The 26,305-nt window shown below is 39.1% G+C and overlaps 2 protein-coding genes across 14 annotated transcripts; both read left to right on the plus strand.

Moving 5' to 3' along the window:
- Positions 1–514: 514 nt before the first annotated feature.
- figla (folliculogenesis specific bHLH transcription factor) lies at positions 515–10,040 on the plus strand. 2 transcript variants are annotated; one of them, XM_041999805.1, is made up of 6 exons: positions 518–851; positions 1,596–1,742; positions 1,827–1,916; positions 3,182–3,331; positions 4,807–4,868; positions 9,759–10,040. In XM_041999805.1, exons 1-5 carry the CDS (start codon positions 666–668, stop codon positions 4,822–4,824), a joined length of 591 nt encoding a protein of 196 aa, XP_041855739.1. In that variant the 5' UTR covers positions 518–665; the 3' UTR covers positions 4,825–4,868; positions 9,759–10,040. The 2 variants fall into 2 exon arrangements, with proteins under 2 accessions (XP_041855740.1, XP_041855739.1); XM_041999806.1 differs by lacking the exons at positions 3,182–3,331; positions 4,807–4,868; positions 9,759–10,040 and adding an exon at positions 2,073–2,216 and having other exon boundaries at positions 515–851.
- A 1,322-nt stretch (positions 10,041–11,362) lies between these two features.
- Positions 11,363–26,098, plus strand: add2 (adducin 2 (beta)). Of its 12 annotated transcripts, none has more exons than XM_041999677.1 (17): positions 11,363–11,616; positions 15,176–15,229; positions 15,905–16,091; positions 16,523–16,664; positions 17,530–17,681; positions 17,898–17,978; positions 18,303–18,452; positions 18,628–18,771; positions 18,944–19,042; positions 19,442–19,618; positions 20,825–21,073; positions 21,830–21,946; positions 22,037–22,123; positions 22,207–22,333; positions 23,203–23,286; positions 24,571–24,612; positions 24,772–24,803. In XM_041999677.1, exons 3-16 carry the CDS (start codon positions 15,945–15,947, stop codon positions 24,603–24,605), a joined length of 1,791 nt encoding a protein of 596 aa, XP_041855611.1. In that variant the 5' UTR covers positions 11,363–11,616; positions 15,176–15,229; positions 15,905–15,944; the 3' UTR covers positions 24,606–24,612; positions 24,772–24,803. The 12 variants fall into 12 exon arrangements, with proteins under 12 accessions (XP_041855611.1, XP_041855610.1, XP_041855612.1 ...); XM_041999676.1 differs by having other exon boundaries at positions 24,571–24,608; XM_041999678.1 differs by having other exon boundaries at positions 24,571–24,608; positions 24,775–24,803.
- The last annotated feature ends 207 nt before the right edge of the window (positions 26,099–26,305 follow it).

Raw genomic sequence — 26,305 nt, forward strand, 5'->3', positions numbered from 1 at the left:
GGTTACTTGGCGAAAATAAGACGGACGCCTGATTCAGCTTGCTGTCTGTCTTCCATCAAGTTTCCCTCCCTGGCCTGCTTGGCTTGCGCGGGCCACTTTCAGCGCTTGGGCACGTCACTTGCGTGTGACGTACAGCCACATTAACACAGAGGACATCTGTAGACTACAGAACGAAGGAAATCAAATAAGGTTTTTGCATTTTCCCCGAAAAACCGGGACAAATTGTGTCCCGGGAGAGATTTTATTTTTCCCGGGACAGCTTGTAAAAAAAGAGAACAATTCTGGGAAAAACGGGACTGGTGGCAACTCTATTTCACACCTGTACTGCAAAATGTACAGTTCAGTTTTTAGCTTAACTATCAGCAACAAGATGAAATTTTCTATGGATTAGCTTGAATTAACTGGATTAAAAAGCACGTTTTAACACGGTAATCAAACCATATCAGAAATGATGCAGCCTTGGAGGCTTAAACACATAGGCCGCCTACATATAGCCTATCTAATGGATGGGCTACGACTTCCGCGAGGGCCTAATTAATTATAGCGGCACAGGTGTGAGTATTCGTCCTCACAGAGACCTGCACGGACTAACAGGGATACACGAGGCCATGTTGTAGACAGTCCAGGCGATAAAAGGGGGACAGATTTTGACGACGTCTGTAAAAATGAAGGTACCTGAGGCAGAATTAATGAGCGACATTTTGAAGCGTCTGACAGGCGAGTCTGCGCTGCCTTTTTACAGCTGCATTGAGAAGTTCAAGCGCGGAAGAAACGGTTTATATTTCGTCGCGGAGGATTTCAGTGACACTGTTAAAAAGAGGGAACTGGTCAATGCCAAGGAACGGCAAAGAGTGAGTATTATTAAAAGTTTAGCTACAATAAAAATTAAATAATTTATTTTTAATTAATGTAGTTTTATTTTTGTGACTGACCTTAACCTGGATAAACTCCAGATGTCCAAGTTCAAGTGAATGCAGCATGAAATGAACTTCTTTAATCAACATTAGCATGTTCTCCATGACAGTGCAGCATTCATACAGCATCATCTCACCAGCTGCTTATATGGGTGGTAATTGTCTATCCAAACTATTTAAATTTTAAAAGAATGTAAAGGTCATGCCACCACCAGATGTGACCACTTTGCAAAGTTAAACAGTCAAAATGGTGAAGAAGCACTGATAAAACTTGGTTTGAATATTATTCTCACTATTAATGCAATAAGGTTTTGTGCAGCAGTGATTAAAATCATACAATGATGGAGCATCCCAAGTAAACGTCAGTAAAAAAAAATATCTGTTTGCTTTTTCCAAAAATTTGTTTTACATTTTTTTTTTTTATTAATGACCAATTTAGTTGTAATAATTAAATAGTTCCTAAAAGCTAGACCTAGACCTCCTTTTATGTGTCCCCCCTTTTCCAGTCAGTGTTGTACACATGAGTACTACCATTTATTTGGGAGTTTTGTCAACAGTGTTTAACATGCTACCAGCAGATTTTAAAACAATAACAAATTTTGTGTCATTCCAGCAGATGAAATCATCAGCGTTCATATTTTTCAAAAATGTATGTATCAATCTTCAGTCTTTTCTCTGCAGATCAGGAACCTAAATACCATGTTCTCCCGCCTGAAACGCATGGTGCCACTAATGCAGCCAGACAGAAAGCCCAGTAAAGTGGACACGCTCAAAGCAGCAACAGAGTACATTCGACTCCTCCTCGCTGTTTTGCAGGATACTGACAATGTGAGTAATCCATTTAAATTTCCTCATCAAAAGGTGGTACTGTTATAATAAAATGACTGTTTTTCTCTCCCCCTTATTTCCTAGAATAATGGCAGTGGGACTGATTTCCTAAAGAATGCAATCACTTATGGTCAGACTGAAGGCTTGGGAAGTGACCTGTGGAGAATAGATGATGTGAGTGTTTCTTTTCAAAATATGCCTCACTGGCCATTTGTGTATACAGATACCCCCTGGCAAAATAGTGTTGGAGGATTTTCAATTATTTTGCCTCTTAATATTTTCTGAAACATCTCATTTAAATTGTCATTTAAGATTTTTTTTCTCTCTTAGATAATGTGGAGGAGGAAATTTTTACCAAAACACTTATGTGATTTACCCTTCAAAAACAAAATCAGCACAAGTTTAAATGAAGTTTGCAGTTAAGTGCTTGATTATGAGGTAAAATGTTGTTTAAGAGCTGCCGGCTGCAGGAGTGAATAAAATGATTAAATTCCTTTTAAGAACGGTAATTCAACTTGTACAGTGACATTAAGTTGAGACCAAACAAAACATATAAACTGCTTCTGGCCATCTTGTTTTTTTTTTCTGATGTTTTTAGAAATCTTTGTCTATTGAACTTTAAGAAATCAGCTTAAAAAGCCAAACAGACACAATCTGCAACCTTTTAACTGAGTAAAGTTAAAGAACAAAAGAGACATATATAGAGGAAACTGGAGGGGGAAAAGATGAAACCCCTCAAAGTTGATCTGCCAGCTTCTATATGAGAAAGTTGGAACTTGATAATATTTTTGTTTAGTAGTGATGTCCATGCAAGAGAAAAATCTAGTGTCAGTAAAGTCAGAGGAAAACTGTTCTGTTCATTTTTATAGCAGCAGTTCAAGACAAAGTACAAATGTTTTTCTTTTTTTCTCTGTGTGGGCGTGTGTGTTAATATGACCTACACGCTGAAGATATAGAAAAAATACTGTTAATTACAACAACACTGAGTACATTCAATCTTGTCAGATGCTGATATTTTTAGACATACAGCACACTGTGTTCTCTCCTCATTACCCACCATTACTTGACCGTTGTCTTGTCAAGCTTAGGGCAAGATATACCTCATCATTTTTCTTCTTTTGATAGTTGAAATGTCTGTTGTTGTTTAATCGTTTGCCCACTGGTACGTGTTGCGCCCCTGCTGGCATAACTTCCCCCAGAGTTATGGTACCCTCTTTAATTTATTTTTATTTTAATTCTAAAAACAAAAGACTTAAGACTCAGACTAAATTTAAAAGGCTGTCTGAATAAGGAAGTGGAAGCAAACTGAGTAGCAAATGATTGGATGCTGATGCGTGGCAGGTCTTTTTGTTAACTTAAAGCAACATGATCTTGTGTTTTAGAGCTTAAAATGTTGTTTGCTATCTGCAGAGTTTTCATTTTTTGTTTTGGCTTGACAGTTCCTGGACATGGAGGAGCACATGGATGATGGGTTTGCCATGCCACTGGAACCGGCAAGTGAAGACAGAGATATGAACAGACTGGTGTTGCAACACTGTGTGATGCCTGCATACCAGTTCATCATCCAAGTAGCACCTGATCAACCTTTGGTAACTCTTCTTACTTAATGTCACTCTTCTTTCTGTATCTGTCTGCTACTCTCCCTCTGATTGCTTGTCAGGGAGCTTCTGTGGTGCAGCAGTAATGAAGATGAACTTTCAAGTTTTGATCTGGAGCAGCATCACTCAATGGGCTAATCTTCATCTTCCTCGTTATGTTAAAGCACAGGTTTCCAAAGTAATTTACAATTAATTTATAAATTGATATGAATGGCCGAGGGACCGCAGATTAAAATTAGCCATTGGCTAAAATCTGATGCATTTACACATCAGTGTTTATCAATCAGTCAAGCACTCTTTAATACAAAAATGCAAACAAACTACTTTAAAATCATAAACCAAAAAAACTTAACCCATCAAGCCCCCAGACCACAAACCCACAAGTCACACATACATGTGCATACATCACATATGCCCACACATACACAAAAACACACACATTCATACACACAAAATGATCTCATTAAACTGTCCCGACCCTTTTTATGCTGAGTTTTATAAGTAGCCCCACCCCCTCTAACACAAACATTACATGTTCAGTTATCTTTCTTAATCATTAACACACTACAAAGTGTTTAACTATTAGAAAAACACTGCTTATACATAAAATGATCCCTAATCACTTATGAAGTTTATGTTGAAACAAAATGTTGTCTAAGAGTGTAATAAAGTGGCCAGTGAGTGTATAATGCGTCTGAGAAAGGTGGGATGCAGCCTGTTTCTTTTCAAAGAGGTTAAATTGATTAAAAATTTGAATTCAAGAAACAAGATCTCAAGAACTCCAGTGGTCATTTTTTAATTTGTTTGTTCTTCATTTATTTCACCCTCAAAACATTGAATAGAACTCTTAACTTTTAAGGACAAAGAAAAAAAAATGTTAAAGCAACATCTGAATGTCTAAAAAAGACTTTTCTGTGTCTTAAGCTTTTAGTTTGACAGAATAAACATCAGTTGTGTACGCGTCATTAATCAAGAACCCACTCATTACAGAATATGGTCAAAGTAATAGATTCATTCAAAAATCTGTTGTAAACAGACAATACAGCCTCCCAAACAGAAGGTTTCATGTGCAAAGCTTGAAAGATTAACTCTAACAATACAAGCAATCACCCACATTTGATTTCCAAAAATGATCTGGCAGTTGTGCTCCACAATTACAACAGGCAATCAGCACGGAGCATTGATTGTCTAACATCTGAGACAATCAAAATGTCATCACCAGTGCATCATCATCTGATTGAATGATTTTATAGTAAAGAGGTTTAGCTAGGACATGTTCTTCTCCCCTCTAGATTTCATATTTGTACCATTGTGTTGACAGAAGTGATTTGACAGAGAAATAGAAAAGTAATAAAGCCGGGAATCAGATGAGTTAATCTACAAAAATAGAACTTCTCATGACTTGTCCTTTCTCAAGAACATGGTCTTAACTTCTTTCTTCTTCTTCATTCTGCTTCATTCAACAGATGTCTCAACCATGCTGAATGTTTACAACAGATGATTTGGATCAGTCTGGGAAACATACAAGGTGAGAAATATTGACCTTTTTAATAGCTGAATGCCTTAAAGGCAATCAGGCAAGCATTGGGCAAGAAGATGACTTGAAAACTTGAAGTGTATTTTCTTCTTCCAACTCCAAGAGTATATCTGCCACTAGCAGGCTTATAATTGTCAAGGTTTATAATTGACTATCTTTTTTTTTCTCATGAGAAGTGGTAAGTTGTTGTAGTAGACATGCATTTTGTCCAAAAAGTATGTAAGTGTTGCCCCCTAGTGGTTGGTTTGACCATTTTGAAGATATATTTTCTATGGATTATTTGTATAAAAAGACACACAGAAGAGATTGTGGCATATCTCCTGCTGTTGCTGACCATCTGACACAGCACATATGAGCCAGCCACACAGATTAAATTCTTCTGGTTTGCTTCAAATTGGATTATGCTGGTGATTCTGTGTTCACAACTCTAGTACACAGAAGTAGTTACCCCTCTTACTTTTTACACTGACTTTGTTTTCAAACATTTAAAGGACATTGAAATGAAGTGCTCCACTGCCCTCTAGTGTTGGAATGATGAAGTCTGAACCCAGCAGTACTGCCCAGTTTGACCAGAACTGTTGTCTACGGCTCCAGAATAATCCCTTACGCCAGGACACTAAACACGTTGGCATCAAAACTATGTACACTGTTATAAACATCTGCAGAAAGAAAAACATTTTTTCACTTGACATTTCTAGTTCTGAGGACTAAAATCGTAGCAATCAGTCACACAATAGATGTTTATTTACCACAGTGGTACTAGATTAAAGATCTACCTTCCTTTCACGTTTTTTAAACATGGACAAATCCAGAGTTCAGTATCGCTCACTAAAATCCCAAATTAGAGATGTGGAAGTATTATTTATTATTTTTTATTATTGTTGGTGCAATCAAAGGCAGAAAGGAAAGCTGGAAAGAACTTACGGTGTAACTGTGTAAATGCCCTGGGAGGGATAGATCCACTTCCATATACCATGAAAGTCATGTGTTGCAGGTGTGTTATCATGTAAGACAATTTTAGCCTTGTGCTTTCAAGATGAAGGATATTCAAGAGCTAGTAAAAATTACAGATAGTATCATTCAAACCTGCAAGTAAACTTCTTATAAATGTTTAGCTGTTAATGGGTCTGTTTATTTACCATTTACTGTACTATCTCATGTCAGTAGTTGCCCGAGTTTAGATGGTCTCTAATTCTTAATGGACGAAAGGAAATAAACCCTCACACACATACATTGACTATAACCAGCAATGCATCTGTCTGCAGATAAGAATTCCTGCTGCATTGTTCCCTTATAGTTTCACCAACAGCTGTAAGCCAGGGTAATGTGTGATGATAAAAAGCGTGCCCCACTGATGGTGGTGGTGTATGCCAGTGTTTGCATCGCCGGTTTATGAATGTTGGAGAGATTGGTTGTCTCATTTCCATCAGTCTGCATTAGGGTAGCTGTGGCTACACATGTAGCTTACCATCACCATGTATTAATGAGGAATGAATGAATAATGGATACAAAGTAAATGCACTTTGGATGCCTTGAAAAGCGCTGCATAAATAAAATCCACTATTATATTTCAACAAGCAACTATTTTATCCACTGCTTGATGGAACTTTGTGCACTTTAAAATGAGTAATTTATCTAGTCATTAGTTGAAGAAAGCTGAAGTCTGTCATGATCTCACAAAAGATATTTATGGAAAATATTGTGTTGCGTTTTTCTGAGGGGAGAATTATCAAGTTATGGCAGTGAAAACTGTAAGTACAATAATAAAAAACAGCTTTTTTGATAAACGTTAATTCCTTTGCTGTATTTGCAAGAAAAGTCCCTTTAACTCACTGATCACTTTAATTGCATTATATTTATTTAGCTGGTATTTTTTATCCACAGTAACTTAAAAGTGAGGAATACATTGAGGAAACATGGGGTCCAATATCTTGTCCAGACACTTTGACACATTAAGGTGGGGAGTTGGCGTTCCATCCAGCAACCTTTTAGATGACCAAGGCAGCCACTCTACCACCTGAGCTACAGTTGAACATTTTGGAATAGAAAAAAAAAAAATAAAAACACTTTTCCTTGTTAAATTTATGAATTTACAAATTATTTTCCTGTTTGTTTTGATCATTCAGGAATTTGACTAAAGGCTTGGTGTCTGCAGCTTATCTCTACCTCTCTGAGCTATATTGGAAAAGTATTCGCTCACCCATCCAAATAACTGTTTTAATCACATCCATGGCCACAGGTGTATAAAAATCAAGTGCCGAGGCATGCAGACTGTTTCTACAAACATTTGTGAAGGAATGGGTCGCTCTCAGGAGCTCAGTGAATTCCAGCGTGGTTCTGTGATAGGATGCCACCTGTTCAAGTCTAGTCGTGAAATTTCCTCACTCCTAAATATTCCACAATCAGCTGTCAGTGGTATCATCACAAAAGTGGAAGCAATTGGGAACGACAGCTCAGCCACAAAGTGGTAGGCCCCGTAAAACTGACTGAGTGGGGTTGACAGATGCTGAGGTCAGAAACTTTCTGCATTTGATTGCTAGACCTCCAAACTTTTCATGTTGCCTTCAGATCAGCTCAAGAGCAGAGAGCTTCATGGATTGGGTTTCCACGGCCGAGCAGCTACATCCAAGCCATACATCACCAAAAGCAATGCATAGCGTTGCAGTGGTATAGAAAACACCGCCGCTAGACTCTGGATCAATGAAGACGATTTCTCTGGAGAGACGGATCTAGCATCACCATCTGTAAAGTTCGGTGGAGGGGGGATTATGGTTTGGGGTTGCTTTTCTTGAACTGGGCTTGGCCCCTTAGTTCCAGTGAAAGGAACTCTAAATGCTTCAGCATACTAAGATTTTAGACAATTCCATGCTCCCAACTTTGTACGAATAGTTTGGGAGTGACCCTTTCCTGTTCCAACATGACTGTGCACCAGTCCACAAAGCAAAATCCATAAAGACATGGATGATCGACTTTGGGGTGGATTACCTTGACTGGCCTGAAGTCCTGATGATAGGAGGCTGAGAGCCAGACCTTTGTTTGATCTGCGCTTCTAGAGGAATGATAAAAAAATTCCAATAAACACACTCCTAACCCTTGAGGAAAGCCTTCCCAGAAGAGTTTACACTGTTATGGCTGCAAAGGGTGGGCCAACGTCACATGAACTCATTTTTGGGATGTCCTATTAAATTCATACAAGAGTCAAGGCAGGTGAGCCAATACTTTTGGCAATATAGTGTGTGTCCTTTAAAACAGTAAAAAACTTGATTCAAATGATTAAATACAGGAAATAAAACTAATAATGGTCACTGGGGAAATTTCTTGTGTATTTAATAATGGGCATATGTTTTGTGTTTGGCTCTGTTTCCCACATTGCTCTTAGTCTATTTTTCCATCCTACTCACCCATTCTTAAAATGTATTATTCCCTGAAGCATCATTCAGTATATCACCTTTTTGGAGGCATTATTTCAGGGGATCAAACCTATAATTGTTGAAATTAAGTAAAGACATTTAAAGTCTTTGTTATACAAGTAGCATACAACCTAGTTAACAAAAAATGTTTGACCCAAATGTGCATTTTTGTTGGGCCCAAAATTTGGTCTCGACTTGTGGCGTTTGCTAAATGTGGGTGTGGCTGAAAAAACTCAACTACATGGCCACCACATGTTGCACATAAGGAAGGCTTTCCATATTAGAACCACTGCTGTCCCACAAAATATTTGTCGTAATCCACGTCCTGTCTGGGAACTGAGACCAACTGTTGGACCTTGACAGAAGAGCATCATCCAGGATGAATGAAATGATTGTGGACAGCTCAGTGTCATATTTTGTTTCGTAATTTTATAATTTGCCAAATGTTATCAGTTGAGGCAAATTTATATAAATAGGACATTGCATGCATAAGGCATCATTTTTATTCAAATGTACATTACAAGAGATTAAATTAGGTAGATTAAAAGGAGCAGACATTAGGGTTTCTGGTAGTTTGTTTCAGATAATAGGGGCATAAAAACTATTCTCAATGTTTAGTTTTTATCTCTCTGGATGGAAAATAAACTTGACCCAGGTGATCTTAGAAGTCTTGGTGGCTCACATGGGGGACCAGAAACCTTCAGAGCCTTGTACACCAGCAGCATCATTTTAAGTTCAGTTCTTCAGGGCACAAAGATCATAATGATCTGAGAACCAGAGTGATTTGTTGCCTTTTTCATTTGGTCTTTTTGAGGACATGAGCAGCAGCATTCTGAATTAGTTGCTGCTGTTGTGTGTGTGTGTGTGTGTTGTGCTGTTGTAATACAGGCAGTTTAGCTTTGTCTTGCTGAACCATTCGATGTCTTCTCTGAAAAAGACTGTTTGGATGGGACAATATGCTCTTCTATGCCCTTCTTGGGGTCGGAAGTTCTTTTGTTTTCCATGTGCCTTATGCAGAGGTGTCTCCAGGTTCTAAAAACTTTCAATAAAATTGCAAACGGATGAACTTCTCTACCTTAGAGACACTGTCTGTGTAATCGATTTACTGCCCTGTTTAAATTAGTTGCAACATGTTTCTCCATGTTTTTCCCCTGCCTTGTTGTTGCCACATTTTAAAAAATATTTTAGATGTGTTTCTGCCATCGAATTAGAAATTCTTATTTAATTTAATGCTCAAATTTCTTCCTTTCAACATTAGATATATTTCAATAATCTATAGTGAATAAATATTGGTTTATGATATATTCTGTTGTTCATTTATCTAATTATCTTTCATTGCACAATGAATATATAAAAAAAACACACAGCCAAAAAAAAGTAATAATAATGGAAAATAGGCCAAATGGCAATAAACTCAAACTCCTTTCTGGGCACCGAGTGGTTGTTATAATTCTTTTTTCTTCTTTTTCAGGAGCACACTACATTGAAGAACAGAGTTATCCAGAAAAAAAAAACATGCTTTTTTTCCCCTTTTTTATTTAAAAAAAAGTGACTATTCTTTCTCATGTGAATTTAAAAAATGTTTTTCATTTTGTATTCTTGGCAGCATGTAAATGAAATGAGTTGAACCAAGATTTACTAGGACTTACTAGGCCTATATGAAAATATCAGCTCTATTAACTTCTGAAGGAAGCAACTGCATTTTTGGTTTGCATTATAAGTTGTCAATAAAAATTAAATGTGTTTAAAATTCTTCGGTTTTTCTTTGCACTGTTATTTCAAAATTATATCAATACGACCCAAAATGTTGATAAATCTTGAGCCTTCGGTTCCAGCCAGTTTGCCACAGCATATGTGACTGCAGTGCTCCATGTGAACTATGTTTAAAAGAAAAGTGGAAATCAAGGCAGGAAGATGAAACTGTATCAGTCAAACTTTATTTATAAAGCTCTTTTCATGCTTGGGCAACACAAAGTGCTTTACATGAAAAATCAATCCTCTCATATTAAAACAAAAATAAACTGCATAACGGGAGAAAAAAAAATTACAGTTGCATGCAGGAACATGCATTTATACTCACATAGCATATATAACCCCCCCCCCCCCACCCCCCACCCCGAACAACCCCCAACTCTTTCTCTGTACTAAAAATAGTATTAAACACCTGAAGTGATAGTAGTGATGTACATCTTTCTTCATTCCTGCACAACCACCAGCTGTTTCACTGTCAGAAGTGAGTTACTAGGAGCGTCATCTGTGCACATGTCAAAAAAAAAATCTTCTGAAGTCTGAAAAGCAACATTTAGATGCTCAAAACATTTAGTCACATGGTGCATATGCAAGCAGCCTAAAAGTAATTGAAGTAACACTTCATAAGCAAGAATGAGTAAAACCTTGCCTTCATGTAATTCTCACTTTACCTTTAATTCTTGGTAGAAATTGTTTAATGTGTATGTAAGTTTTGTAGGGTTTGAATGAATTGATAAGCAGAACATGCTTAGTGTTTTTCATAAGGGGGAGGAGAAAAAACGAGCATGCAGATTCTACTAAATATAACTATTAAAAGCACAATTTTCTTTTACATTTAAGTCATAAGTTACCTATATATATATATGTATACATATATATATATATATATATATAAATCTATTTTCCATTGTGTATTTTTTTTTAAAAATCAGTAGCTGCCATAGCTTATTAAAGGCCTACTCTATAAGTATTTAGCAATTGTTAAATGTGGTGAATTAAGATGTGTTTCAATACTTAGTCCTAAAATGCAGAAGCATACAAAGCAGCAGAAATGAAATGGCACCAGTTTAAGCCTGTAACAGCTGGAGTAAGAAATGTGCAGAAACCCTCATGGTATACAAGCTCTTCTCAGAACAGAAGATGGCGCCTGGTTGACGTGATATTTATGTTTTGATTTTTTTTTTTTATTTAATTTAATTTTATTTTATTTTATTTTATTTGTTTGTTTGTTTTTTCGCTCGATCTGAGTAAGTAAACATTTTAGAGACGACGAGGAAAAATAATAAAACACGGATGCAGAGCCACGGCTGCCGTGAAATGACTGGGAGTGTTTAGGTGTCAGACTCTGGACAGGCGTGGCAGTGGGATGGTCCACGCGCACTCAGTGGTGGAAAAAACACCAGGGTCCATTGACCTGGTATCAGCTGAGGCCCCCAAACAGCCCGACGACGGAGCGCTGGTGTCGCCACCCAGCGCTGACACATCTGTGTAATTAACTGAATCTGCCCAACCTATAGCCTGCTTCTGGTGGTGGGTGTGCCGCACACACACAGCGGACACACGCCTGAGGATGCTCTGAGGTCAGTAGCTGCTGCTTTTTGTGTTTGGTTGTATCGATAATGGTGAAACCGACTGGGCGTTGTACAGGGTCCTCTCTGACGCGTGCATGAGCGATGTGTGTGCGCATTTCACTATTGATATCCAACAAGATGCTGTCCATCCTGCCGCTTGTTTACCGTGTTGTGGTTCATAGGGCGCTGCCTGCTCATTTTATGGGCAGATTAAAATATGTCGTTGCAAAACTGGATAGCAAAAGCTACAGAACGCGTTTATGTCGCGCGTTTTAAATAGACAGTCTGCCTTTTTAATAGGTTTCACATTCTAGTGTTGTAAGCTAGCGGAACTGAAAGTGAGACGGTTAGTGTGTAATGTCAGCGCCTCTCAGCTTGACGTGGTTTTCTGCTGTTTTCCGCCGTCTCATTGTTTCGGGCGGTGTTAAAATCATCGTGCGGGGCATGAGGCCATCTTTGGTGGTTTTTGGTGTACCTTTGCGCTATTCTTTGCAGAGGAGAGTCGTGCAGTGTTGAGATGTCGCCGTTGGCCTCAGTGTTTTCGGGAGGCCATTATTGGATCCTCCTTTTTGTTGGTGCTGATGCTGCGGCGCGTGAGTGTTGCTAAGCAGCCATGCAGCCTGCGCACGGGAGGAGGAACGGAGGACACGAGAAAAAGCAGAAAACATTATTGTAAATTGACATTGACATGTGAACACGTAGAGTCAGTGTTGTCTGCTGCGACCACGTGAACGACCACCAGATCAAAAGGCCTCCTCTGGCCAGTGTGACATAGATCATTATATCCTCTGGCGGTGGCCTTTGCATTAGCATTTTTCTTACTTTTTATTTTTAATACTGCAACACAGTTGCGACATTTAGCATATTAAATGTCGCATATATGAGCCACAAAATCAGTATGAGTGGATAAATTCTGAAAGGACTGTGGAATGTGTTATCCAAAACAATGATGAAATAAAAGAATGATGTTTATGTCTGTGTAAAACTGTACAGATCACATAAAAATGCCTGCAATTTTCACATCTTTAGAGTTCTTGCTAACTTATGTAAAGTGGAGTTATTAGCTGGTTGTTATGGTCTCGTTGCAAATTAAACATTTATTAAATTCTGTTATAGACTAATCATGAATTAGGCTATAATGCTGCAGGACCCAGCTTGATTTTGTAAGTGATGTACATCAGCAGAATGTTTGTTTTGGGATGGGACACATGCTTTATAACAAGGAGTTCTGGGCTTCATTTTGAGTATGTTGTGGGAGGGATATTTTATAAACCCAGCTTTGATGGTTGCCTAAACTTAACCAAGTGGCTTTAAATACATATTTTTTTAATTATTGTCATTTTGCTTAACCTTGTCCTGTCCAGCATCATAGCAAGCGGAGTGGTTGTCTTTCTGCCACGTTATGACAATAATATTTGCTTTGCCAAGGGGAGCCTTAGGTATATGAAGCTTCATGAATATGAGGCTCCCCTTGAAACTTCAGTGTTATTCTTCATTTCTGTCTTTGTTTATTGCTGAGTCATATAGTTCAGTTACGTTCATATAACTTCATTTATCCCAATGGGCAATTCATTGGCATCTTTCCCACAACAATATAAACAAATATAAACAACAGTCATTGCAAGGATCAGTGATCATAAGGAAACATTGAGGACCACATGGGCACATCAATAACATCAGAACATTGATAAATAATCAAATCAATAATCAATAGAAAGAAGGTGAAACTATCAAAGTAATAGATAGATAGCTAGATAGATAGATAGATAGATAATGTACTTTATGAATACCATGAGGGAAATTTTTCTGTTACAGCAGTAGCCATCAGATTAAAATAAATAACAGCTACATAAGAAAATATATGTATGTATATAAATATTTATTAATGCTGGATCCTACAAGAGAAACAAATCAAGGGGGAGTGAACAGATCAGAGAGAGAGAAAAAAAACTACAACAATTTACAAGCTAAACCAGACGAACAGCTGCTGTAAAGATACTTAACAGAAATCCCTGTACGGCCTCTGTAGAAAAACAAAGCAAAGAACCAAATCAAGAGCACCTACATGAAGTCATTTTGAGACAAACATTAAAATCAACATTAACACCAGCAGCAATTAAAACTTAACTGTAGCTATTGGTGAATAAACCCACAAGACATCATAGTAACTGAATAATGAGCAACTAATATCTAACCGAACTGTACTTAATCATAGTAGTATAGTAGCATACCAACAAACCCTCCTGGTTTGGGTTTCTCCTCCAGCACGGGGGATACTGTTATGTGTAATTTATTATCATGTAGATTTAAAAAATAAGAACAGTTGAGCCCTAGAACTCAAGTTGTGACTATCTCATAAGTTTCCTGAGACAGTGTTTAACATCAGCCTAATAAAAGTAGAACCAAAGAAAATTAATCCAAAACTGCTTAAACCACAGGTGCTTCATCGCTTCCATTGCTGGAACACAAACATGTGCATACAAACTGCACAAGCGCTGTTTTCATTTAGATTACCAAATTTAGATTTCTCAAGAAAATCTCACAAGAGAATGTAAATGAGAATAAACTTTCAATGACTGTGAAATCTCTCTCTTGCAAAGATGCAAGCTGTAGAGGAAGATGGGAAAGGCAGGCAATCAGCTGCATTGCTTCCCGGGTTCAAATGAAACAAAAGTAAGGTGAAAATGCAGTTTGGTCAGCCAACAGAGCCAGACCAAAGATAAGTAGGGGAGACAGTGATGGTAGCCAGCAGGCAGAGCACCATCTCCCCCTTAGTCATTAGGAACGTCCCCCGAGAGAAAGAGTGAAAGGCTTTCTGTCTGCTGCCTAACCCGGTCTTCCTCCCACCCGCCTGCACACACACAGTCATGTCAGTTTATTGGAAATTAAATTTCCTGCTTGAATTTGGACTTTTATACACTGCTGCTAAGTGAAGTCTGGAAAAAACAAAACATTTAAGCAGAAATATTAATTTGGGGGTATTGGTTTAGAGGGTTTAATGCCTGAGGAAATAGTTGATTTTACTGAACTCTTTTGACAGCATTTTAGGCAGCCAATATACCACATCAGTGTTTCTGAGCCTGACGCTGTATCGGGTTAAAGGGCACAGTTTATCCGGAAACGGCATTAAAGGTTTAGTCATCATTAAAGGTTTAGTTTTACAGTTGGCCTACAATGCAGATGCACATGGACCTGATCCAAATTTCTAGTCTTTGGCATTTAAAAGCCTTTTCTGGCAGGTGGAAACATGAAGAATGGAGCTCGCAGTCTATTGAGCTTCCACAAATCCTTGTTACAGTGATGCTACCTATAATTCAGTCAGTTAGTGGGATATAGCAGAGGGAGGGAGGGTGTGGTGTATTTCGGACCTTATCTGGTGCCTGCAGCTCTGTGTGTGTGAGAGAGAAAGCAAGCTGGGGAGGGGCCACTTCTTTACTGGAGATCTTTACGGTAACACTTAACTCTTTCTTCAATTACTGAGCTGTATCACTTGCTAACTTCCTGTTAGGGATTCTGATGCTGCTGCCTGCATGTGCGCTCTTAATGCTCATCCCTGCATTTTCTATAGCTCTGCACTTCCACCAGCCAGGGCCCCAAGGAATACAGCATCCTTAATGTGAGGGTAGGTCTTTCATCTTTATGCTGCCATTTTATAAATACAGAAACATGAAGGCTTAATGTGCACACCAACTTACTGTCTGTTTCATACTTGCAAACAAGAAACTCCATTTTTCACATCTGTGCAAGGTGTGATTTTTTTTTAATTATTATTGTATTTAAGTAAGAATTTTGATTGAATTAGCTATATAATTTTTAAATTTGATACTGGCTGGAACACTTTTAGTTTTTAACTCTCTGGATAGAGAGAGTTAAAAACTAAAACCTAGAGAAGTCTTTTCAATTTGCATATTTTCCTACATTTCTGTAGATAAGCTGTGATGGCTCTGTCTTCTTAATCTGTAAAGGATTAAGACTTCAGGGGGGTATGGTTTTCATAATGAGGTAGTTTTCTGAACATTATCACAGGCTTTCATGATGTGTGTTTGATTAAAAGTTGACCCAAAGTTGAGCATCTGTTGTCACACCCAGCAGAAAAGACAAGTAAAACATGGGTAAAGATGTTACAAAACATGGTATTTTACAAGTATGCTCAGCCACGCCTTGTTCTTTAAGTAAACAGCAAGGTTAGGAAGTGTGTACTTGGTGCTCTGTGCTGGTCAGACGTTGGAGCCATTTCTCAGATTTCTAAGTGCAACACACATTTGTAATGCTTTTTTATTGTATAATTTTCTTTCAGTTCACCACCTGGTTGTAGGAAAGCCACAGCAAAGTAGAAGATGAGCAAATCTCCCACCCCAAAGGGCACGCCAGTGCAGCGCAGCCCCAGTGATGGGGTCCCCGAGGGTCTCCAGTCTCCTCAGCATTCCACCCCTGGTTCTGGACCACAACATAAGAAACGCATCTCCAGCCTCCTTCAGAGTCCAGTAAGATGCCTGCTTGTGATGGATTGTTTTTCCTTTTCTTTCGCTCCGTACTCTCAGGATGTGATTATCTCCTTACATTAGAATACATCTCTTCTGAAATCCCACTTGACAGTTTGGGTTGCAGATGATGCTGGACACTCATGTCCCCTCTGCATGTGTCAAGACAGCAGATAACCTTCATGTTGCAGATTAAATTTCATATGAAGCAGCCAGGGCAGCCGTGAAAGGTAGAGAATGATATAGAGATGCAGACTCATTAAATATGCTTACTCATTGTCCCTCCTGTTAGGTACAGAGCATGTTTGAGAGATTTTGAGGTTTAGCAGAAGATTAGACTATCCAGTTTTAAAAACTAAAGATTTACGCTGTGTGGTCTTTGATTTGCTGTAGGTATGATGGTGTGTTAATGTCTGAACTGTGTTTGTGTGCAGTCATTCAGAGAGGAGCTGGATGTGCTGATCCAGGAACAGATGAAGAAGGGAGGCAGCTCATCCAACCTGTGGGCGCTGAGACAGCTGGCTGATTTTATGGCCTCCCATGGCTCTCCAGCTGCCCTGCCTGTCTCTCCTTCCAGTATGTTATTTAAGATCTTTGATATATTGAATATACTTCAAAAATCCTATAATCAGTTGAAACTCTGCCAGTCTCATATCCACACTGTTTGTCATGGTAAGAAATCACCTGGAGTCTGCTGAATCATTTTGGGAGGCAAAATGGATTATTATTCTTTTTATTTAGTTGGTTAGTGTCTTTTCATTGGGGGTTGTGTCTAGTAGCAGATAACAATGCGATTAATTAAATTTTGTTTTTTAGAAAGCAATATTGATCTGGATATTCATTTTATTATGAGATAAAGTGTTTGATCTGATTGTTTAAGGACACATATTTGCCTGCAGAGGCTTTCAACCTGCAGTAGATTATCAGTTTTTCAGTTCATATAAGAAGTCTGAATATGTACAGAAAAAAATGCCCAGTTTATTCCTTATGATGCAATGTAACACACCAGGACTGGATCAAACATTGTGGGAGCAGAGTAGTGTGTGGACTCTGCCAGCTTTGTTTGGCAAGTTTTTCTGTCAGTTTTTTTTGCTTCTAGTATCCATTGATTCTAAAATAGTATAAATTACACTGCTGTATCATTAAATAATAGTTGTATTTTGTTCACAAAGCTTAACCTAAAGGTAGAAATAAATGCAAAACTGATTAAATGGGATGACATAGCCTTATTATGAGCTTATGTGGAAGATAAACTATATGCATTGTATTAAACATGTACACAGAGCTCTAGAAAAAGGAGGCTCCTCCTACTATGTAAAATAAAAAGAAAAATTCTCTTGTTTAAAGTAACCTTTCAGCTGCTCTCCTACTTACTGTTCCAGCCTATAGACCAGTGCACACTGTCGCTATCTAAATGTGCTTTCATCCTATTGCCTCATAGACATGATGATGGTGACACCCATCAATGATCTGCATGGGTGGGAGCCTGGCAGTATGGTGAAGGGGGAGAGGCTGATGCGCTGCAAGCTGGCCAGCACCCATCGGCTGTTCGACCTCTTTGGATGGGCTCAGATCAGCCGAACCTGTCTTACAGTTAGTTTTAAAATCATTTCACATTTTGTTCCACTTTTTTTTTTTTACTAGGATAAAACAGTATTTAAAATCAGTATTAAAGTGTTTGATTTGACAGCAAAATGGTTTTAATTATAATATAATTGGAGGGATCAAAGAAAATGGCTGTTTTAATAAGGTTGCTATGTGTCTGGTGTCTCAATAATGTCATATGTCTCTTATTTGTGTTACTGTCAGCTGCGAGTGAGTAAAGAACAGGAACACTTCCTGGTACTTCCAGACGCTTTGGCCTACAGTGAGGTGACCGGATCCAGTCTGGTACGTCAGGATTTGGGTTGAACAATGTTATTGATACAATGTAAATAATATTTTTGCTGTAACAAGTATTTAAAAAGAGTTTGATGTGGTTTTTTCTGGGCTGGGGATTGTTGATATGCATCACATATTTTCAGTTCATCCAGGTTTGAATTTGAAGAAAGCAGCGTAGGACCGTGAAACAGTGAAATTCTTTTACTTGCGTTATAATTCAGTCTGAGAATAAAAGAACAAGCGTGTTACTGTTCTAGTTTTGTCAACCTGTGATTGTATTACCTGGAAGTTTGCTGCTGAAGGTGATGCTGATGGTGCTGTGCCCTTTTACAGGTGAAGGTGAACATCTTAGGTGAGGTGGTGGAGAGGGGCAGTACCAACCTTGGAGTAGACACTGAGAAGTTCAGCTTGCACTCTGCCATCTACTCAGCACGGCCCGACGTTCGCTGCCTGCTTCACCTCCACACACCGTCTACAGCAGCGGTAAGTCAGCCAGGATGATGGAGGCTGAGGGTGGCGTTTCATTACAGCCATTAAATTAATGGTGATTTTGAAAGTTGTTTCCTGAAATGGTCTGATTCTACTGAATCATTGTTTGTGACACATTATTTAATCACTCTGAACATGAGCCTTCAAGCTGACAGATAACTGCCTCCAGGTTTCAGCAATGAAGTGTGGCCTCCTGCCTCTGTCCCATGAGGCTCTGCTGGTTGGTGACGTGGCCTATTATGATTATAATGGACTCATGGAGGAGGAGGAGGACAGAGTGGAGTTGCAGAAGAGCTTAGGACCCACTTGTAAGGTGAGAAGACCACAGGAGACTAGACTGACTCAGCCTTTGTTACTTTAGTGATCCTGTGGCATTTAGATTTGAGAATTAAAAGGGAGAAGACCAGATGATGTGGCCTTACACTGGATTAATTATTGAAGCTAATGCTGTTACTCACAGCTGAGTTGCTCATGTTGACTTGTAGGTTCTGGTGCTGAGGAATCACGGTATTGTGGCTCTTGGGGAATCTGTGGAGGAGGCCTTCTACACCATCTACCACATTCAAGCAGCCTGCCAGATTCAGGTAACCAAATACAAACACAGTCACTGATGAACAGCAACTGACTGGCTGAGACAGAGTTCTGCAAATGCATATGTGGGTGTGTGAGAAACTGAGCTAGCATGCGTAGGCAGTGGAGATGCATCAGTTTTGCCCTTCTGTTAATACCCTTTCACGGGTATTCAGCCAGCAGCTCTGCACTGCAGTATTATACACCACTGTAGTATCATGTGCCAAAGACACACTGCAGTAATCCTACAGGAGCAGTAGTGGCCTGCAGGGCCGCAGATATGTGACTAACCACCAGGCTATATTTTCTCCACACATTAGATAAAGGAAAGTGGCTTTTGTTTGGGGTGACCTCTACTTTGATAAAAGCTGAAGAGACTGGCTTTAGTTTAATTAAAACTGTGCTTTTGCCAGGTGTCAGCAATGTGTTGTGCCGGTGGGGAACAGAACCTGATTCTTCTGGACCGAGCCATCCATAAACCCACCCCGGCTGGCACCGTTGGCTGGGCTGGCTCCACCTTTGGACCCCTGCATAAGAGTCGCCTTGGAGAGCACGAGTTTGAAGCCCTAATGAGAACTCTGGATAACCTGGTGGGTAACAGTAAATCTGCAGCATTATTTGTATGGTGATGGTAGAGGACACTCACAACAAGTTTGTTATGAAGATTTTCTTAAAAGGGTTCATTTGTCACATGAACCTCAGTTTTCAGGTTTCTGTGGCTCATAATGGAGCCTCCAGAAGTTCAGTGTGGTGCATGAATGCTTGAGACCCACTGCAATGTAAGATCAAATGTTTTTGTTTTTTTGGAGCTATATAAGAAAATCTTAGTGCCTGCTGCTCTGGATTTAAACTTTTGTTTTTTTCACGTACCTCATGCACCTTTCCCAAATTTCTGGCTGTGTGATATTATAACTAATTGCCTCTTTTAACATGTGCTATGGATGCAAATGCTTTAGTTTTTTTTTTATGTGAATCAGCTGTCTGACTTTTAAATACCATCTTGCAGCCTCTTGTATTTTGTGAAACTTAGTATATCTAATTTGTTGCTTTGTAATACAGAAGTCAAAATATGAAATCTGCCAAATCAGCTTATCCTTTCGGGTAATCAATCCCAGATACTAGATTTGCACACTAATTTCAACCCCCACACAACCAACTCTGGAGTTTGATTATGGTACTTGTTGGTTAGGCTTTATTTATTAACAACAGTTCATACACATATTTGTGCAGCTTTTGTTCTTAAGACATTACATTCCTGATTCATTGTAAACAACCTAAATGCTAATAAAGTTTCTGCTAGTCCGAGCAAATCTGGATTTACACTAAGAAAAACTGACCATTATCTGAGACACGTGTGGAGCCAGTATGGTATCAGTTGCATTTGTCAATACTGGAAACAAGTATTTTAAAGCTGAGAAATGTCTTGAGTTTGATGATATAAACATTTGCTTGTCTTAAACATCTTACATCATGTGAATGCAACACTTTAAAAAAAATACTGCTACATTTCCTGTTGGTGCTTCAGAATAAGAGCATATGGGAATTCTGTGGTTTACAAATGGAAACTTTTGGCACACAAGGTTTCCATGCTGAGTGGACCTGGCATACATTTTCCATACAGCTGTTCTGTTCACGCAACAGAAACTCTGCAGCATAGAGGCAGAATATGAAGACTTTTTTTGGAAATGTTGCCTTTTCTTTAGTTGCTCCCAAACACCTAACATTATCCGCAGATCAGTGGAAGAGAGTCCAGCCTGTTGTGTTTCTACATAACACGTCCCTTTGTTGTTTTTCAGGGCTACCGTACAGGCTACGCCTACCGTTTCCCTGTGCTTCTTGAGCGATCGCGGACACGGAGGGAGGTGGAGGTGCCAGCAACAGTAACAGCCTTCCACCAGTTTGATGACGATGGTGTCCACCCAGCTCTGAGGCAGCACCCGTTTGCTCAGCGCCAGCAGCAGGAGAGGACCCGATGGCTCAACACCCCCAACACCTACCAAAAAGTCAATCAGGAGCAAGCGAGCCCGGGACACCAGCGTACCACAGTGAGGCTCTTTGGATAAGTCTGAACCATCAGTTTTACACACACTGAGCAGCATCTCCTCTAACTGTAGAAAACAACACATGTAGAGTTGCAGTTTCATTCTTACAGCTCAGACAGGTTGTTAGACTGTGCCTGTTTATATAGGAGAATTGAAAAAAAAGATGGAGCAATGGAGAACAGAGGGATCAGAACATGTGGCATTATTTTAATGTTTTGTTTTGTGACTGATTTTAAGATTATTCAAGAAAGATGCAGACATAATAACTTACCATCTTTCTTCTATAAATTAAAAAGTCCAGAGACAAAAGCTTTTCCTCGGATTCACATGGAGGCTCATCTACACTGTGAAGCTTTTATTATTTTTTCTTCTGAGCTTAGGAGGATAGCAGAGTCAAAGCTACAATAATTTATGAGACAAAAACAATAGTGGTTGTCTGACATCAGTAGGAGGAGCTTAACTCCTCTTCAGTCCCTCCCACCTTCCTTTTTCTCCTCTTGTCTGCATTGCAGGGGAAGCCCACCAGCTTTTATGGCTACAAAGCAGGCTCTGCCCCCTGGTGGCCAAACTTACTAAATGTTGCTTACTATCTCTTGAAAACATTCTTTCACAGGGAAATAATTAAAGAAGATAACAGGTGAATTAGGAAAAAAAAAGGCTTTACTTTTGATTGGCAGACAAGATTCCTTCCTTTCAGCTGTGCTTGTTTGTCTCCTGTAGTGGTTGATGAAGTACTGTGTTGATGCTTTATTCCTGCAGTGGCTGAAGGCAGAAGAAGTGACACAAGCTGGCAGCACAGCCATCAAGATAGAGAATCCAAACCAGTTTGTGCCTCTTTTCACCAACCCTCAAGAAGTGATCGAGACACGAAACAAGGTGGGCCTTTTCCACACAGTTATCTGCTTTGGTTTCTTTAAACAGTAATAAGAATCAAAACTGCTGACAGCAACATTTTGTTGTCCTCAGATTCGACAGCAGAATCGTCAGGATATGAAAACAGCCGGACCACAGTCTCAGGTCCTAGCAAGCGTCATCACAGAAGACAGCCCTCCGGTAAACAGCCCTCCAGTGAAACATTTAACATTTTACCCCTCCTTTTGATTTCCAGATATTTTTTTTTCTTTTTCATCCTTCAGACTCCAGTGAGCCCACCCAAAGTCCCACCAGAGCCAGAACCTCCAAACCCCTTCAACCAGCTTACAGACCAGGAGCTGGAGGAGTACCGTAAGGAGGTGCAGAGGAAACAGGATGGAGGGACTAATGGTCAGCTTTACTCACAGCTTCTCAGATGACTTTAGGAATTACTTTAGCACTGTACAGTATATATAATATAAAAAAAACTCATTTAAAAAGCAATATTTAACAAATTTATCATTGGTCATAGTTTTTATCTACACAATACAGCTAACAGACTGTAACCCACCTTTGAGGCTTTGCCCATGGATTAAAATGTCCCTGACTTTCTGCTATTTAATGGATGTCCATAGTTTTTTAAGTTAAAAATGTGACTTAGGCACAATAAGGAACAAATAAGATTTTCTAACACCAACTAGAAGATAAATGGGTGGGTAAAAACTCTTTATATTTGAAGTATTTAACCAGCAGTAGTATTTATTCAAACATGGCTGATAAGCTTTTGCTGTTTTTCACTAATGCCAACGAGGTGTCTGCATAATTTTTGTATTAATACACAGTCTGAGGTCTCTTAAATAATCTCTCCTCACTTTCCCTTTGAAGCCACCTCACACTTTGTTCTAATCCTTTTTAACATATTCAGACCTAAAAGGCCTTGTTCAAACAAACCTTTTTCAAAAAAGTGACAGTCAGCTAGAAGGAATTAAACCTTCTACTTTTACTTTAAATTATTTACTTTGCACTTTGCAAAAGTTTATGTATACACATAATATATTTCAATTTGTCTGGAAAAGGATGTGACATAAAAACAGCCTAAAAGCGAGCAGGCATATGCCATGTTGGGTCTGAATGGGATGAACAAACGATGATTCACGTGTAACTGTGGTGAAACTTGTTTTTACTTCTCTTTTTCTGCACAAACCAAACCTCCCTCTTAGCTGAACCCTTCGCTGTCCTTCACTGTTTGTATGTGTCTGTGTGTGTCTTTGTGGACGTAGGGGAGGAGGTGGCAAATGACAAGGAGTCTCCCCCCACTACCTCCCCTACAAAGGGCCCTGCGGCCAGCCACCCTCCTCTCTCAGGTGAGGCTTGGCAGAACGCAGACTCTCTGTCCGGCTCGCCTTCCACACTGCTACTCTGACCCGCAGCCGTCTCCAAAACATACACATGAGCTCATGTGTGGCTTGATGCTGCTTTTGCCCTCTCATGCTTTAAATACTCACTGACAGCTGCGTTACTCCTCCTCATATGCAGCAGATCGTGACTGTCTGAAACACATAAACATGCCAGCTTTGTGTAAATTCACAAAGACTTATACAAAGGATAAGCTTGAGTATTTTTCTGTTTTATAGTATATAATAATATATACCAGTCTTTACTGACCGTAAAAGTACATTCTTTACCTTTAGAAATTTAAAATTTCCAGAAATTACCAGGTACAAGTTTAAGTTAACGTTTCCCAGAGCTTCACCAGCTGACAAACATCTGTCTCGAGAAGTGTGAAATGGAATAACACCTTAAAGGTGGTATTGTTTTGTCAAATATAATAATGAATTCTGAAGAAAAGGAGATGAAAAGGGTTGTGGAGGAGCTGGAAATGATCTCAGCTGCCACTGGTTTCCCATGAACAGGTTGTCAGTCTATCATATGACTAACACAGAGAAAAGCCAGACCATGAACATGTAAGATGATAAATACTATTATTTCTTTAATTTGAATGTAATTCTCCAGATGACCTTGAAGCAATTCTGTCTGATTTTTCCCCACCACAGCATTTGTCAGGTATAATAAACAGATTTTACCTGATTATATTAACAGAACTAATTGATTAATCCCAAACGATTACCAAAGTACACTTTTTTCTCTCAACAAATGATCTTTTGAAAACAATATTTAAAGCTCCAGCTCTAGCTTCAGACGGTGTCCAAGCTTCTATGGATAGTCAAAACCACTCTTAACTGGTTTTTAAGACAACTTAACTAGAATCTTCAGTGCAGACTGTCGACAGAGTTTGGTAGAACAGATCATCTTGGCAGTTTGTGTTAGACACCTGGAGGAGTAACACTCAGTGTCGGCTTTTGTTGGTGTGTGTGACTTTTGTTGAGACATTTTGACTTAAGAAAATACAGAATTAACTTTACTTACCAAGTCCAGCTAAAAGTAGGAAAAAACCAGTGAGCTAGCACTACCTTACCTTAGTGTTTTACAGCTTTAATGAATAAGTCAAAATGCATGCTGAAGGTTTGTTTGAGTAACACTTGCCACATGTCAATTCATCTGTCCCTGCACATACTGTATCTGTTGTACTTTCTCCTTCTGTGTCTGTCTGTCTGTCCTTTTCTGTGTTACTCCACACTGGTTCATAGGGCACACTTCTGGTGCTTTGGTCTTGCCCCTCTAGTGAGTAAGTACAAAGAAATCAAATTGGAACCCACTTCTCATTCAGCAAGCATGTTCATCTGCTGTGACATGTCCAGCATGTAGCTTTGCAGCTCGAACCACCTCAACACTCATTCCTGTTTGCTGACTGTTCTGTGCTTTGTTTTTGTTCTCAACAATACTTGCAGCAGAGGAGGCAAAGACGGACTCTCCAGCTATTCAGAACGGAGGAGAGGAAGAGAAGCAGATGACTGAGGAGCTGGAGAAAGGGATGAAGGCGCTTTCAACAAACGACACCTCCTCCACTCCTGCTGCTCCACCAATTAAACCAGTAGGTGGCACTCCTGAAGGTTCGCCCTCCAAGTCGCCATCCAAGAAGAAAAAGAAGTTCAAGCCGCCATCGTTCTTGAAAAAGAGCAAGAAGCAGAAGGAGAAAGTAGAGACCTGAGACCATCGCAGAGACGCATCAGACCTCGGTGAAATACTACAGTGAAATACTTCATAGTGTATGACAGAGCAGCAGATGGAGTGAACCACCTCAGATCTTTTCAGAGCCATTTCAGATGTCATTCAGAGACACTGTGTATTTTACTGTACCACTGCTACTTACTGATATCGATGTATGTGGTGAGGTGATTCATCTGAAGCAGGTTAAGGAGCACTGGTAATTTTTTTTCACATACTATTTGACCCAGGTCGGATACAACCCAATTTGACACACTACTTCAAATCACTCACAGTTTCTGTATTCCTCTTTGTTTTATTTTCCCCTGCTGTGTGAGCAGTCTTTCACTTCACTGTACAAGCATCCCAACATGTTCATTTCTACAAATTTCAGAATCATTCATATTCTGTGCGGCTGCCGTGTTAGTTTCATACCTTCTCTCAACCACAACTTCACAGTACACAGTGGAAAAATCTCCATTATCCATGTATAGGCATTTGAAACGTAGACTGACTTTCTAGCATGTCACATTTTTTAATCATTATAGGCATTATCTTAGTTAGCATTTGGTTGTCATTTTCAGATAGATGTTGCAGGTATAATCTGTGAGCACAAGTGCTGGACATGTAGAATTATACGATAAAGACTGATTCTTCTCTTCTGAATGCCAGTTTTGTGTAAAAATATCAGCTTGTTCAAGTTATGTCAGCAGAGATGGAGGGAGAAGAAGTGGGGTGACTAACAACTAAAAAATCCCCTTCTCCAAATGCTGTTATTAAAACCAAAAGGATAAAGCATAATACATTTGTTGCTTGTCAATGCAGCCTGAAACCCAGTAATAGAATATACTGAAGGTACTAAAACATTCCACTTTTCCCATTTCATTAGATGTGCGTGTGCAAAATACCTCTTTACAGTAATCATGTTCAGTTTAAACCAGTATCTGTTATCAAAATGCTGATGTGTGATGTTGGCTCATGGTTTTTATTTATTTTATATTAGAATGTATATATGAATGTTGCAAGGTTGCCATGTATCAGTAATTAAAGATCAAGTTTGGTTTCACATCAGTTAAGCGTTTTCACTGATTTAACTTTCTGTGCTTGATTATCTTACACCATTTATAACCAGTATTAATATTGTTCTCATGCAACGCAGACTTGCATATAGACTGATTTCAAATACGCAAATTCACGTTGTAAATTTTGGACAGCACCACAACTGCAATTAAAAGCTGATTTATAGTTCATGACTACAGTTAGACTTAAAGTAAGTTA

The sequence above is a fragment of the Melanotaenia boesemani genome, chromosome 11, assembly GCF_017639745.1.
Source record: "Melanotaenia boesemani isolate fMelBoe1 chromosome 11, fMelBoe1.pri, whole genome shotgun sequence".
Taxonomy (NCBI): domain Eukaryota; kingdom Metazoa; phylum Chordata; class Actinopteri; order Atheriniformes; family Melanotaeniidae; genus Melanotaenia; species Melanotaenia boesemani.